General features: G+C 54.3%; 1 protein-coding gene across 2 annotated transcripts in view; it reads left to right on the top strand.

Moving 5' to 3' along the window:
- SLC37A1 (solute carrier family 37 member 1) overlaps positions 1-15,814 on the top strand; it is a 67,072-nt gene that overhangs the window by 17,872 nt on the left and 33,386 nt on the right. For both annotated transcript variants that reach the window (XM_060010276.1, XM_060010277.1), the window contains exons 4-8: positions 5,755-5,887; positions 6,536-6,614; positions 10,229-10,364; positions 12,038-12,114; positions 13,028-13,194. In XM_060010276.1, the coding sequence (XP_059866259.1) occupies positions 5,755-5,887; positions 6,536-6,614; positions 10,229-10,364; positions 12,038-12,114; positions 13,028-13,194 (592 nt within the window). The remainder of the gene's footprint in view (positions 1-5,754; positions 5,888-6,535; positions 6,615-10,228; positions 10,365-12,037; positions 12,115-13,027; positions 13,195-15,814) is intronic.

Raw genomic sequence — 15,814 nt, 5'->3', positions numbered from 1 at the left:
ATTCTTTAATGTCACTTCCAGGGACGTGACATGTCGTGGTGGCACGAGGCTACTCTGTTTAGACTTAGTTTAACCACTGATGAAACCTTTCGTTTTTCTCTGATTTTCGTGTATAGCAAAAAGGAAAAATAAGTGACAGTGATGAAAACAGGGCTGGGAGGAGGTGGGGTTACAACCCCGCTGTCTTCTGAGAGCGGCTCCAGTACTAGCCCTGCCTCTTAACTGGAGGCCGATGGACAGGTGGGGCCTGCACACTGCCCGAGGGACACTCTGGGGGGCTCTTCCCTGGCCCCCCACCCCCGGGCTGGGCCAGAACAAAAGCCTGAAAGCAGAGGGTTCTCGGGGAGGGCCTGAGCTGCAGGGGATCCAAGGTCCCCGAGGGGAGCCGTCACATTGACCGGTCTGAGTGTGAATGTCCAGCCCTCTCTGCACACACGGGACCCAGGAAAAGAAAGCCGTGAAATCCTCAGTGGCGGACAGAAAACAAAGCCTGAAAGGCTGGAAGTGCGTACCTTGGCTTTGGGTGGGAAACTTGCTATCTGGAAAGTTCTACCATTCCCAGTATTCGTATTTAAATAGGACACAACCCCAATGAAAATCTCAGCAATGTCTTTTTTAACTGAATAAAATAATCTTAGAGTTTATGTGAAAAGAATGACCAAGAATTAATTACCAAGGAAAGTGTGGAAAAGGGAACATTTTTTAAGCTACTATAATCAAATTATTATGGTATTGCATGAGGATAGACAAAGAGGCGCGTAGAAAAATATAGAAAATACTGTGGAAACATACAGTAGAATGGCTGACAGAGGTGACGGGAAAAGTATAGTTCATCTAATAAATGGTGTTGACACAACTGCAGATTCATCTGGAAGAAATAAAGTTGAACCCCTATCTTATAAAGAATAGATGGATGGATTAAAGATTTAAATGTAAAAAATTAAAAGTAAAACTCCAAGAACAAGATGATGTCCCTCTTAGGGATATGAAGTTGGGAAATCCAAAGGAATGATGGACGGAGGGGGTGAAGAGGCAGTTCACAGACAAGGGATATAGGGATATACCACTTTATACCCACAAAGTGGCAAAACCCCTAAAAGAGTAATAGCCCCTGTTGCTGGCAGTGATGGCGGGAGAAGACTTTCAGGTACGGGTGATAGAGATGTGAAGTGTTACGGCCTTTTGGAAAGCATCTGGGTAACACCTGTTGAAATTAAAAACGCTTGTCCTTCAGTCCTGCTTCTGGGAATCTTGTCCATAAGAATGGAAGCGCCAGCCCTTAGGAGTATTTGCATAGGCATCTTTTTTGTAGCATTGTCTGCAATTTTTTTTTTAAAGGAAAGAAATAAAACGTGGCTATTCTGTGAACTTACTCAGCAGCTGAAAGTGTGGATAAATTGTGGCACACCCATATTCCGATATGTGCAACCACTTAAAAGAATTCATTGGAGCCAAACCAGTCGACTCAGAAAGATTCCCAGCAGGTATTTTTGAGTCAGAAGAGTCAAGGTGGACATAAGTCCGTGTAGAATGATCCCATTTAAAAAAAAAAGACAGTGACCCGAAAGCTTCCCTGTGTACTTCTGTACACCTTTGTGAGTGGGTGTACCTTTGCATATGCAGGCGTGTGTCTGGTCCATTTTCACGTGGCTCCTGTGCACTGACCACCTCCTGGGTGCTGGGGCCCAGGTTGTCTGTTCTTCCTGTTTTGAGCGCTGTCTCATCCACTCTTGCTGCCGTAACAAAATACCATCCACTGGGTGGCTGTAGCCAGCAGACATTTGTTGCTCACAGTTCTGAAGGCTGGACATCCCAGGTCAGGGTGGGTGCAGCAGGGTCAGTTTCTGGTGAGGGCCCTCTTCCAGCTTGCACACGGCCGCTTCCTTGTAGCTTTACTTGGTGGAAGGTTGAGGAGCTCTCTGGGGTCTGTTTAAAAGAGCACTAATCCCATTCATGAGGGCTCCACCCTCATGACCTAATCACCTGCTAAAGGCCCTACCTCCTAGTACCATCACCTCGGGGGTTAGGTTTCAACACGTGAATTTGGTGGGAACACCAGCCTTCAGAGCATAGCGGGCGCCAGAGCTTTCATTTCGCTTCTAGGACTTCTTTTGCATAATGCTTTGGAGAGTTCTTTTAACCGAGAGCTTTATAAAAGGAGTCTAAAGGACTAGTTAAAATAAAAGGACCCACACAACCTAATGAACCCTAGAAAATTTACTACACATATACATTCTGTATAGATTATGGACACACGCATGCACGTACGTGCGCACCCACGACACTCCGTGTGTCGTTCAGAGGTGAAGTGAAGCTGACACAGCCCCCCTCCTCCTGATGAGGCCCGAATCCCCGGCTCTCAGTCTCCTGCCCCTCTCAGCATCTTCTGGACCCCTTCCCCACTCCCACAGGCAACGAGCAGCTCGCTGTAGCCTTGGCCAGAGAACCGAAGAGCCCATGTTTTTGGAATGAATGAGCGCATGAAGAGTTTCTCAGGGTGAAACTGCTCAAGTTCAGAGTTTAGCGCGTAGAGTCTTCATTAATGTACATTTATGTAAATACATTGGCGCCTAAGGGACTGCACGGGCCGGCGTGTGTGGAGCTTACGGGGAACATGTCTCCTGCAGCTCCAGCTGCCCAGTGCTGGGGGTGGAGGACGCTAGAGAGGGGATCTGTAGGTGGGAGGTAAGTGCACACCCCCGTGTCTCTGCCCCTCCCCCCCACATGGTGCTTCGTGACGTCATGGCTGTTTTCTGCATCCTTCCATGATGTCCACACCTGTCTTCTCTCACTCCCCACCCACCCACCCCACCCCCCGCCCACCTTCCCATCACTCTGGCGTCTTGCGGTTTATTGTGTTGGTGCCGTTCCTTTGTGTATTACACAGACATTTCTAAACACTTAGGAGCCCCGTGCACCTGGAATGTTCCATTCTGCTCTTCCCCCTTGGCGTTTCACAGCCGTATTTCTCGGCTGCCACATTGTCTTTTGAATGATCGACTTTTAATCACTGCCTGGTGTATTTTGATTCATTTTATGTGTTATCTGTTGATATAACCACACGAGGCCTGCTAGAAGTCCAATGCGTTATCCATTGCGCCACCCATTGCGCCACAGAGCCAGTTTATGTGTTATCTGTTGAAAGGCACATGTGTAAGAAATTTGCAAAGGAGACTGCTTTTATGAAAGCAAAGGACTAGCTCCCCACCCCCAAAATGATTTTATATCATGGTAAGGATCAGTTCACCTGGTGAGTTTTCTTTCTGACAAACTAAGTTTATCTTAGTTTCATTAATCCTTAATTTTCCTGCAAACACCAGGTTTGGGGAATAAAACTCATTGGAAAGTTAAAATACGGCAGAGTCTTATTAAAAGCTAACATGTGGTCGTTTAATATCCTCAGAACTCTTTATGCTCAAGTAATGTCAAGCCTTTTATTGCTTTTGCTTCAGCTTCTCAGCGGGGTGGGCTGGAGATTGCATTTCTCATATGAAGGAGGAGGTCTGGGGAGAGAAGGGAGCTGAATGAGATTAGGGCCAGCTGCAGGCCCTGGGGTGCCCCTGTGTGGGTGGACCCCAAACACACAGCTGCCAGTCGCTGAGCCTTTCTGGGCGAGGGACCCGGAGAGGAGCTCTCTGCACACACCTCCACATGCCCGTCTTTACAGCAGTGCCGACGGGCCGTGCTGTGCCGGCTTCTTAAGAGGCTGTGGGGAGTCCCCGTGAGCCAGCCGAGGTTGGAAACTGGGACAGCAGCACCAGGATCCCGGCTCGGAGCCCGTCTCCCTGACCGGTACCTCTCATCCCGGGACAAACCAAAACAGAAAACCTCTTCTGCTTGTTAATGCAACAAAAAGGGATGATTTCTAATCCTTTATATCCCCCGTGCATGGTGAAGGAGGATGTGGACCTGCCAGTGGGAGCCTCGTCCATAATGGTCCTCTTCCCAGGCTTCCGTGTAAGGCGTGTGTTAGGAACCCCACGCCAGCCCCGCTCGAGGGTCCCCCTCAGCCCATGGGGGTCCTTGTGTCCTGCCTGTGGCTCCCTTACTGAAAGGTGAATGGACAGCATCCGTGGTGCCTGCAGGCCCGGCTGGCTTCCAAGAGAAGCAGCAGAGAAAGGTGGGCGGACGCCCCTGACTTCTGAAGGCAAAGAGGAGAAGGAAATGATCACATCAGGCGGGTGGGGAAGTGCTGGCAATCCAGCTTTATGCAGAGAGGCAGGGCTCCCCCGTGTCCCCGTCCCAAATTCACAGCCACGTCCGCAGTTTCTCAGGCGGGCAGGGAAGGGGCTCGGAGGATCCCAGGATGGCAGCGCCCGGCCTCCACCACCGGGGAGTGGGAGCTCGGCGGAGGAAAGCTGTCTGCAGAGTGTTACTTTGAGTTTGGAAAGCGGAACCTCGGCTAGTTTTAGCGGAACCTTGTGTTTAAATTACAGCAGAGCAGCCCAGGGATGATGACAAAGCCACGTAACCACAGAGTGGCTGGGTCCCGTGTGCCAGGCCGGGTCTCGGGGGCACGTGTCCGTGTAAAATCAGGTATCCCGCCGTGGCTGACCACAGCCCTAGCAAGGCGGCCTTTTAAAGGAGATCGGCCTCTTTAGTGACCCCTCCTGAAGAGGCGGGGTACCCACAACGCGAAGGGGGTGGACAGGCCTCCTGGCTGCCCCCCGCACTGGTGGACTGGGGTGCAGCTCCCTGCCCGCTGCCCTGTGTCTTGACCCCGGGGTAGATGCTCCTTCCGGGGCCAGCCTTCCTCACAGCCCCCCAGGCCCAGCCTCTCTCAGGTCGCAGCTCACTAAAGGCCGCCCCTTCAGGACCTCTGCTCCCCTGAGGGCCACCTCCTTGACCTTGAGGACGCCTCCTTTCTGCCCTCGCTCACACCTGATGGATTGGTTCATCTGAGCCCCGTGTAGCGGAAACCCCAGAAAGCGCCCAGCAGGGGAGAAGTGGGAGCCGGGGGCCACCTGGGAGGGGACACGTGGTGGCACCGCAGGCGCATGGAGTCCTGTCTGCTGCCCCTTGTGTTTTAAGTCACCTGTTACTCAGGTCCCCATACCAGGACGGCCCCAGCTGCCCTGCGGCACTCTTCTGGAAGTGTGGGTGCCTCCTTAAGGAGCACCTTGAGCTAGTTTTGGGCGGGGTGTCGTGGGGGTTGACATGTGATTTGCACATAGTAAAGTGCACAGATCTGCGGTGTCTAGCCTAGCAAATGTTTACACGCTCACCCGGGAAATCATCACGCAGGTTAAGGTCTGGTCCCGTCACTGTTTCCCTTCCCTAGGTGATGAACGTCACCTGGATTTATTCATTTCCCTCCTCCGGAGCTTCGTAAACAGAGTCCTCCCATATGTGCTCCTTTGTGTCAGGCTTACTTTGTTTCGAGATTCATCCTCGTCCTCGTGTGGACCTGTAACTTGTAGTCAATGATATAAGTCCAGCAGGATGAATCCCTTCTTCCGTTCTGGGCAGGTGGGCCCCCATGCTGCCCGGCTGCTCTGAGCAGTCGTCTCTGGGTGGCCCGGTACAGGCTGTGTCCGCTGTGTCTGTGCTCAGGAGGAGACGGCCGCTAGGGAGCTGGAGGAACCGTCCTCGTTGGCAGGCACTCTGTGGGTCCCCTAGACACACCGCCCCAGAGGTGCCGTATCCCCCTAGAACGCAGTCACCCTAGGACAGCTGTAAGGAGAGGGGCGGCTGAGCCCCACCTGAGTGCACTCTCTCTCTCTCTGGCTTCTGTCCTCCCCGTGGATGTCCCAGGGTGAGCTGCACAGCTACTGCACGGCTTCATATGAGGGGGAGGTCGGATTCCACAGCCAGAGCCCAAAAGCCGGGGACACCCCCGCTCAGCAGCTCCCAGACAACGGGACCGACTGTGGCTGGGCCCCATTTGGTGAGTTCTCCGTCCGTGCCCCTGCTTTCGTCCCGTGACTGAAGCTGGCCATCCCCGCGGGCCTCCTCCACAGGTGGCAGTCCCCGCGCCGGCTGGCTGATCTCAGCAGCGGTGACGATGCTGTCAGATGCAGCTGCGCTTCCAGGTGCGAACTAACCTCTCCTCCCAGCAAACCAGCCTCGCACCTTCAGGTGCTGCACGTTTCCCGTGCCCGCGTGCAGGGGTGTCGCTCAGTGGTCAGATCTGCTGCAGGTCATCTGCAGGTTGCATTTGTCCAAGCTGGAAGTTAGGACTTACAGAGAATAAGCTGTGGGTGGAGAGAAGAGAGCAATCTCAGAGCTGTGGTGTGGGGCTGGCCTGGGGGGCCCGAACCAAAGCCGGGGTAACATGTGAAACAGAACAGAACCCACAAGCTCACCGCCAGCAATGGGGATTTGACCTGATGGGAGTAACGTTTATGTAGCGATTATTGGAAACATGGTGGCTTGATTTCCAGTTGCTGTATTTTCTGTGTTCCCTTCTGAGGACGCCGCCCAGACGTAGAGAGCAGAGGTCTCGTACGTCATTGTACCTCTCCCGGCCATAAATTGGTGTTTAGTGAAAAGTAAACAATACCCTCCTTTTCCTGTTGCTTTTCGCCCCACGTAGATCAGGACAACTTCCAGCAGCTGCTCGGCGCCCTGGACTACTCCTTCCTGTGTGCGTACGCTGTTGGCATGTACCTGAGGTAGGTCTGGCTAAGACTGCAAGACCCAGGTGGTCCGCTGGGTGCAGAGCGCAGCTCAGGTACGGCTGAAGACGCGGCCCCGCCCGCAGGTGGCTGGTCCTCCGGTCTCTCCTCAGAGACAAGGGTGAGGTGGAAGCCAGCACACGGCCCGGGTGTCCTGCAGATCGGGCAGACTGTCCTCGGACGGCTTTCCTGGCCCCGGGGTTGGATGCACCGTGAGCCCTGCCGGGACCCGGTCTCTCAGGAGCAGGGCCCTGGCAGCTCCCCACCCGGTGAGCACGGCAGAGCCTCCTCTTCTCTGGTTTCAGGGGCCGCCGTCTCTTTCCTAACCCCGCCTGGCATCAGAGCAGTTCCCACAGCGGGTGCTTGGCGTGTCCACCTGGATGGCCCGCTAGGCCGGAACAGAGCCTCCCCTGAGTGCCAGAGGCCGTCCTGCCTGGCGGTGGGAGGTGTGGACCCCAGAGGCACGTTGCTGGGATTCGATCCCGGCTTGACGGCCCGCTTGGGTGGCTTTGGACAAGTTACCGCACCTCCTTGGGCCTCAGTTTCCCCTTCGCAAAATGGGGGAAACAGTAGTTCCTAACTCACAGGAGTGTGGTGAGGTTTAACTGAGTTAATACGTGCAGAATGCTCAGAACAGGGCCTGGCCCGTGCTGTGTTCCCAGTGCCTGTTACATACGATCGTTAGCCCATTCTTTTTTTTTTGCGGTACATGGGCCTCTCACTGCTGTGGCCTCTCCCGTTGCGGAGCACAGCCTCCGGACGCGCAGGCTCAGCGGCCATGGCTCACGGGCCCAGCCGCTCCGCGGCACGTGGGATCCTCCCGGACTGGGGCACGAACCCGTGTCCCCTGCATCGACAGGCGGACTCTCAACCACTGCGCCACCAGGGAAGCCCCGTTAACCCATTGTTGATCCAGTTCTGAATTGGCCTAGGGAGGTGGTAAACACTAGTGGGTAATAACAGGACGTGCAGTTGGCCGGTTAAAAACTACTGCTACTGTGTCAGTCCAGCCAGGCTTAACAGGAAAAACAAAACAAAACTTACAGGGACTAAGGCCTTTAGTCCAAAGAGGGCTTTGTTCAGAGACACAGAGTTTCAGAGCTTTGGGAATCTCTGGAATCCCTGTAAACGTTTACCTTCTTCCCTGAGATCCACCCAGACTGTGTTATCACCGAGACCTGGACCCCGTCCCCAGCTCAGGACCGTCTGGTGTCTGGTACCCAGACAGGCGGTTTCTGCTGCTGGAGTGGCTGTCGCCCCTTTGTTGAACTTGCACATCTGCATGGAGCTGCAGGGCTTGTCCGAGTGCGGAATGCATAACACGGATGCAGCGCAGAACGGGAGCCCAGCTGCGGAGAAGGACAGCGTAAGCCTCAGGCGCCTCAGGGCGTGGGCTGCGACCGGGCTGCCAGCCGCATTCCATCCTGCGGTCAAATATTTACGTTCTAAAAACCGCAGTTTTACTGGACACCAATCATCAATAATATAAAAAGACCCCAAGGTTGGAGTGTGTTTTTCTCAGTCACTAGAAAACACTAGTTAAAGGTGGTTCTCAGCTGGGAGTGATGTTGTCTGCTGGGAAGCATTTAGCCATATCTGGAGACAGTGTTGGTCATCTCAGCTGGAGAACGGGGTGCTACTGGCATCTAGTGGGCAGAGACCGGGGGTGCCGCTAAGTGCGCTACAGGACACAAGACAGCCCCTCGCCACAAAGAATTACCCGGCCCCACATGCGAGTGTGCTGAGGCTAAGAAACCTGGTTTGAATAAAGTGGTTTCATTATTGCTTATTTATTGGCAAAGATCGTTCTTCATGCAACTCGCCAACGAAGGTTCTTATTAAATAATTTTATTGTGAAATAGCATTATGTATTTCATAATAACCTAATGGGAAATCCACAGTGGCCTCGTGACGGGGATGAGGGTGTACCCTGCTTCCTCGCATGCTTCCTCGCATGGCTTCTTAGGGACATCGTGACACGTTGCTAGTGAGATGGATGGTGTTAGCGTGGCAGGTAACTCAGACGTGGTGGCACCTTCGCTAACCCAGGTCATCGCTGGCAGGTTCAGGCAGGTGTGGCGTGGCCTTTATTACCTGTAGGAGCCTGATACGACGTGGAATGCTGTCCATTCCGTTAGGCCTTTTCTTTAAAACTTGAAAATAGAGACCAAGTTGAGTCCCATATGGTCTAGTAAGACTAGAGGACGTTTGTAAGCCCCGGTCGATGGTACTAGCTTGCAGGAGGCCCGTCTGACTCTGGCACTTACTCCGTGACCTTGGGCAGCTCAGCCAGCTCCTCTGGGACATGCCCCCGCTTCTCTGAAGTCAGCAGGATGAAGTGGATAATTCCTTTAGCTCTCGAATGCTCTCGAGTTTGTATGTGATCAGTTTCTACTCAGCTTAAAATTGGACCTGAATGCTGTTTACAACTTTAAATTACTTTCTCTGCTTTAGTGTTTAATAGTTCATCTGCGTGATACTAGGTTGATCTTTTTTTTTTTCTTTGGTAAATTCTGAAGGAAGATCTCGCTGGGGTATTTGTTCTTGAGATGAAAGACCAGAATTTTGGAGCTGGTTCCCAGGGTCCTGTTCACAGGCAGGCAGGCAGGCGTCATCCTTCATTACGTTTCATATCTATCTGACTCCTAGAATGATTACGTGGAAGGAAACGAGACCCACAGAGTGTATGTAGAGATTGCAGAAGGCTCACAGTCGTTTGTGGTTGTTCTCCAGCTCTTTATTCACTTAAGTCACAGTGTCAAGCTGTGTGACACAGTGCCGTGTCCTACAAGGCAGTGAAGGACGTATTTCACATGGCACTGGGTAGTGAGGTGTGATGGTGGCAAAGGCCTGTTGAATGTATGTCCCGTATGAAACGAGATTTTCACCCTCCCCGGCAGCCCTGGAGCTGTTTGGTTGAGCACCCACTACCTTGCCAGGCACTTAACCGAATTTATCTCGTTGGAGCACCCAGGCAGCTCTAGGAAGCAATTCTCCAGAGAGATGAGCTCTTCATGGCGTCACGTTGCTGTTCAGAGGGAGCCTGGAGGCTTTGCCCCACGTTTCAGACTTTACCTTAAGGAAAAGGCTCTGTCTTTAAACCAGATCACGGTGCTCGTGGCCAGAGGGTCGTTGGCAAGAGCGCCTCTGGCCTGGCCGCCGATGCAGCGGCTTGATGCCAGCCCGAGGGCCAAGAGACGTGCTCAAGGTCACAGGGGACCCCTTTTCGTATTTGTCTACAGTTCGACAGTTAAACGTGGTTCTCTTAAAAATATACGTTCACTGACTGTTGTTTATATAAAACAGGATTAGCCAGCAGGACAAGGCTTTGGTTTTGTTTTTTTCATTGGCAGGCATCATATATGTCAGAGTGTCTCAGTTTTATTATTTGACAGTGACTTTTGTTAGAAAGTCTTAAAAGGTGTTGCCAGTTTCTGGTTAATAAATGCTCCGTTGAAAAATGATTGTGATTAAAATTTACTGGAAATTGGAGTGCTTTCGAGTTCTAAAAGCTCAGAGCAGGAAAGCACCCAGCAGGGAGTCGCTGGGCCATTTACATCATGGGTGTGTTTGTCTTCTCACATTTGTCTTTCTGTTTTCTCTGTCCCCAGTGGCATAATAGGGGAGCGCCTGCCCATTAGGTATTACCTGACTTTTGGAATGGTGGCCAGCGGTGCTTTCACTGCCCTGTTTGGGGTAGGGTATTTCTACAACATCCACAGTTTTGGATTCTACGTGGTGACCCAGGTAAGGTCTGGTCCACGGCTCACCACGTATGGGATTTCCGTGATGAGCCGGACGGGGTGTTAATGTCACGGGTCCCAGGTTCTGCCAGGAGAGGACATGGCAGGTGGCGGGAGTGGGCGCAGCACTGCGTCCTGGCTGAGGCCAGGGTCAGCGCCATGGCAGGTGGCGGGAGTGGGCGCAGCACTGCATCCTGGCTGAGGCCAGGGTCAGCGCCATGGCAGGTGGCGGGAGGGGGCGCAGAACTGCGTCCTGGCTGAGGTCAGGGTCAGCGCCATGGCAGGTGGTGGGAGGGGGCGCAGCACTGCGTCCTGGCTGAGGCCAGGGTCAGCGCTGGCACATCCAGCCCCTTTTCTCTCCTCTGCTCTGAAATTCCAGCAGCCGGGAAGTGTTTCTTAGTTTCAGGAGTTGCCGCCTGAAGAATCCTACTTGTCGGTACCCCGGCAGGGGGCTTGAGGCATGAAGCCCTTCTGAGTCCTTCTGCCTTAATTTGGGCTCATTTGAGATGTTCTGTCTTGGGTCAGACTTGACCGCTCTGGGGTTGGGGGAATGAGGGGCGTGGGGAGGGGAGGAGGTTGAGGGGACTTGGGGATTGTCGGGGGGCAGTCAGCGGGGGGCGGGGGCGGAGGGGGCGGGGGAAAGGCCAGGGCCTAAGGGTGCTGCAGGGGAGTGAGGGCCAGACGAGCATGCGGCCTGGCCCTTCCTGCGGGGCTCAGTGCTTCCAGGAACTCCTGGATCTGCCCCTCCCCACAGCCCTGTGGATAATATTAGCTAGAAATGGAAAATGACTTGAAACGATGACGCTCAGCTTCCGAGGCTCCCCAGACACAGCCCAGGGAGATGTGGCAAGGTCATCAGAGCACATCGTGTGTAATTTGCTTTTAAAATTTTCACCATAGGACTCGAAAGAGTTTGGCTGTTTTCATTACCAAAGCAATGCACACTTTATGGTGATACAGAAAATCGGAGAGAAGGAAAAAACCTGTTTCCCAGAGTCCCAGCACGTTCCAGGAGGGAAGGCTGAGCCTGGCTGGCCCTGAGGCCGGACCAGCGGCTCCCAGTCGGCCTCTGGAGGCTGGTCCTTCCCGGGGGCAGTTGGAGGAGGCTGCCCTGAGGCCCCTGAGACTAAGGCAGAGCCAGTTGCTGATACACTTCCTGAATCCCTTCTTCAAACAAGAGCTCGGGGCGCTCTTGGCAAGTTGGAGAAATCACTTCTCTAGGCACTAGTCAAGGTTCTGCTCCCTTCGGTGGTTAGCAACAGTACCTTCCTCGTGACACAAGAAGGGAAAGCGTGCAATTCACAAGCCGCCCTTATGGTATCATCACAGTTCTATAAAAAGGAGAGGGCTTTTCTCTTTGCATAAAGTTTTAGCTTGGAAAGAGAACGGACAGCTTGGCCCCAAGCTGTTGACAGTGGTTCATCTCCGAGCAAGAGATTTTCTTTTCTTTTTTTTCTCTACTTACTCCAAAATTTTCACAATAGGCACGTACGACTCTCGTGGTAAGATATATGCGTATATTGTTAAAATACACGTCTGGCTGTCGAGGCTCATATCGAATCGGGTTCTGCCCCTTCCTTTTGTGAGAGTCCCCGCTGGGCGCCCAAACCCCTGAGGCCAGGCTCGCGGGTGTGGGTGTCCCCCCTCAGCGGTCTCTTCCTTTGCCCTCTGTCACAGATCGTCAACGGACTGGTACAGACCACCGGCTGGCCCAGCGTTGTCACCTGCCTCGGCAACTGGTTTGGCAAAGGGAGGTAAGGAAGGCAGCCCTGCTTCCAGCAGCGTTTGTTTTCAGAAGATTCTGATGAAAACCAGACCGTTTTTCTTTAGATTCATTACAGAAAAAAACACGTCAGTCTACTGTATGAAATAAGATGACTGAAACCTCTGGGTCTTGAGGGTCTAAGATTCAGGCAGGCCTCTGTTTCAGGAGATGCCACCCCCGTTGTGGGCAGGGTGGAGTCTGGGTCATCTGCGCAGCCAGCCAGCAGCCCGGGCCTCACCTGGCCTCCCGGGAAGCTGGGAGAAATGCAGTCAGGGCCTTGCCCCAGGCCTTTCGAAGCAGAAGCTACATTTTCACAGGACTGTAAGGCACAGGGAAGTGTGACCTGTCCAGGTCACCCAGGGCCTGGTAGCAGAGCTGTACCCAGTCTCCGGTTACCTCACTGCGGTCAGATTCCATCGTAACGTCTGTGTGACAGGCAGCACGGCCGGGCCCACGGTTAGGAAGTGGTCGAAGATGCCGCACAAGATGGGGAAACTAAAACAGGAAACTCACTCCTCCAGCCTTACTTAGCCTCGTTCGTCTGGCAGGTTCTTCAACGTGAACTTTGGTTAATGGGGTATTTCATCAAATGATCGTATTTAGATTGCAAAGGCACAAATTTAAATTTGGGGCCTTCCAAGAATTCTAGGAAAAGGCCTCTTTCTTCTTTTAGTCATAGAATGAATAAGCTCAGAGACATGTAATTATGCAGCCGGAGGTAAGTGAAGATACTGTCCTCTCGTGAACACCCCTGGTCCCCAGCCTTGCAGAGGTGGTGTGTTGCGCTGCCTGTTTACTTCCCCACCAGCTCTTACGCTGTGCAGGCACTGTTGTAACCTCACGTACTGATCCGTGTAAGCCCCGAGACATCATTTGCCCCCTTGTGTTTTGCTGTGTTGCAGGCGAGGTTTGATCATGGGGGTCTGGAATTCCCACACGTCTGTGGGCAACATTCTGGGGTCCTTGATCGCTGGCTACTGGGTGTCCACGTGCTGGGGCCTGTCCTTCGTCGTGCCTGGGGCCATCGTGGCAGCCATGGGGATAGTGTGCTTTCTCTTTCTCATTGAACGTAAGTACCGGTGGGTGATGACCTCTCCCCGGGAGGGCTTTGCGGGGTTGCGGGGGGGGGGGGGGCGGCGAGTTTAGGAGAAGAGGCTGCTGCTGCTTCATCGCAGGCAGGGATGGGGTTGTCCGGCTCTCCCTTGCCAGGAAGACTTCCTTCTTAGGTATAGGCTTCCCTGATGAGCCGCTGCTCTCCTGGTCTTGCTGGATTTTCTGCTGTTTCCTGATTTCTGGAGTAACCAGTGTTGACACTCCTCCCGCCCTGTCCTCTGGCCCCACGGCACTGGGCATGCGTGGTCTTCTGCCACGCCGCCCGCTGCCCAGCCCACGTGGCTACACCTGCTCACGTCCGTCCTGCTGCCACAAACTGAAATGGGCCTCACCAGCCTGTGTGCCTTCTGATAAGATACAGGCTTGCCAATGTTTTCAAGCCATGACGTGACTTAAGATCATATACCTTAATTAGGTAGTGTTGTACCAGAAAATCCAAGCCTTTGGTCCATCCTAGACTCAATCCCAGGCTTTTGTTTTAACTGAATTTTAAATTAATTTTTTGAATAGAAATCGGCAGGACAAGCATTGCTGACAATTACACTAATGACAGAGAAGCAGGTGCTCCCTTAGCTGGTACGCGTCAGGGTGCTCCAAGCCCGCGAGCTGTTCTGATGAGCTATATCTCGCGTTTGCCTCTTTGATTTGTCTTAAAGCAAAAGGAGATCGTGTGGCACTAGATGGCTCCCGCTGTCAGCCCGCAGGTAGGGCTGCTCCGGAGTCAGATGACCTCATCCCTGGGAAGCGCCAACTATAGCTTCAGCTTTGCGTTCGGAGTTGCGTTGCCGGTTTTATCTTCCAAAAGGTTAAGGCGCTGTGAAGTTTCTCACTTCTTTTTGCTTGTTGCTAATGCTAACCTTTTCATTTTTAAAATAACCGCCGTTTAGTGGAGCACACGTCAGGCTCTCAGGCCAGCGTTGTGCTGTCAGTGAAGAAGGAAGCCACGGTTAGATGAGGAATCAGACGCCCCCCTCCCCTGGGTGTGAGCAGAGGGCACGGGGTTGCTCAGCTCCCATCTTCACCGTTTTCTCCAGGGGCCCAGTAAGCTTTTAGCAACATCTCGAAATGGCCCAAACAAGTGAATCGTTAGACAGATGGGGGCGCGGGGGGAGGGTGGGTATTGTGACTTCCTTGCCGACGTGCCGACCTGCGGCATCAACTGTCGCTTGTGTGTCACCGGAGATCCAGGAAGGATCGTCGTGTCACCTGGACTCTCCAGGGGCTGCTTCCACACCGTCACCTGGACAAGGATGCGCTTCCTCTATGTTAGTGCAGGGACACCCCCCACCCCCGCCCCCGCGTGCCTTCGGCCTGAGGTCCAGAGTCCACGGTGGCTTTTATTCTCTTCCTCAACTGATAAAGGGGCGGCTCTGGGGAAAGGGGCGGAGTGACAAGGAGCGGAGGGCCTGGCAGTGGACGGGAACTTGTTTGCTGGCCCAGCCAGGGCTCTCAGCGCCAACACCGTTCAGCTCAGTCATCGTGGGCGGGGCAGGATTTCCAAGAACGCGGAAGCCCTGGTTTGGTCGTTTATAATAAAACGAGAGCGTCCTCGCACTGAGCCGCCGCTCCTGTAGCTTCCAAGGGGGCGCGAGGCCGGGGGTCTCTCCTGGAGTTGCTTTCCCGCCTCTGGCCGTCCTCTCACCCCCTCTCCTGTTTCCATGGTGACCGTGGGGCTCTGCCTCCCTCCCTCCCAACCCCACCCCCGCCCCGCCCTGGCCCACTCTGGGATGAGATGCACTCGCTCAGCTTCCCCCAGGCCCGTAAGGTGTTCCTGGGAGATGTCCTGGTACTGACTCAGGGAACAGATGAGCACTCGTGCCCCCTCCTTGGCCTGTGCGGAGGCGGCCCCAGCGGGCACTGAGGACGGACGGGGCCCTGGGGGGCCACGGGCCGCCGGGAGGGCGCTGTGGGCTGAAGTCCGGGCCACAGAGGCCGTTCTCCCCTCCTCCCTCAGCCCATCGCATTCCCCTGGGCCGTGTCGGTTCTTTTCACCTGGAGTCTTAGCCTTTAGCTGTTAGGTGTCCAAGGTAAACATGGTCAGGGTTGTGCAGGATCGTCCGTTGAGTTCCGTGCCCCCATTCTTCATGAGGCCGCCAAAGATTTCCTCCCACTGGGCCTCCTTTCCTGCCCTCACCCCTGCGCTCCCCTCCCGCTGTCCCCATGGCTGGGGCGGGGCTCTCTGGTGTCCCGCGAGCATCGCTCAGTCACCTGGTCCTCGCTCTCTCCGCCGTGGGCCGGTCACCTTTCCCCGGGACTGGCCGGCTTTGTCCGACCGCCCGCGGCTGCTGCTTTCCTTGCCTGGCCTCCGCCCAGCTCACCAGGGCCCAGCTTGTGCGGCCGGGGGCACCTTCCGGACTTGGCGTTTCTCCACCTTCTCGCTGAACGTCTTCCTCTTGAGCTCGGGCTCTGGAGGCACTGCTCTGCGCACATGACTTGGACAGGACGCCCGCCGACCGTGCCTCTGACACTTTCCTCTGGGGGCGGCTCCTGCAGCCGACCTCACGGGAGGAGGCGTTTCTGTGGCCCCCTAACCCTCCCACGCTGGGACCCGGCACCCAGGGCCCCCTGTCCACGAG

Source organism: Delphinus delphis, chromosome 4 (assembly GCF_949987515.2).
Source record: "Delphinus delphis chromosome 4, mDelDel1.2, whole genome shotgun sequence".
Lineage (NCBI taxonomy): Eukaryota > Metazoa > Chordata > Mammalia > Artiodactyla > Delphinidae > Delphinus > Delphinus delphis.
The sequence above is the reverse complement of the archived record's forward strand: the minus strand, read 5'-3'. Positions and strand labels throughout refer to the sequence as shown.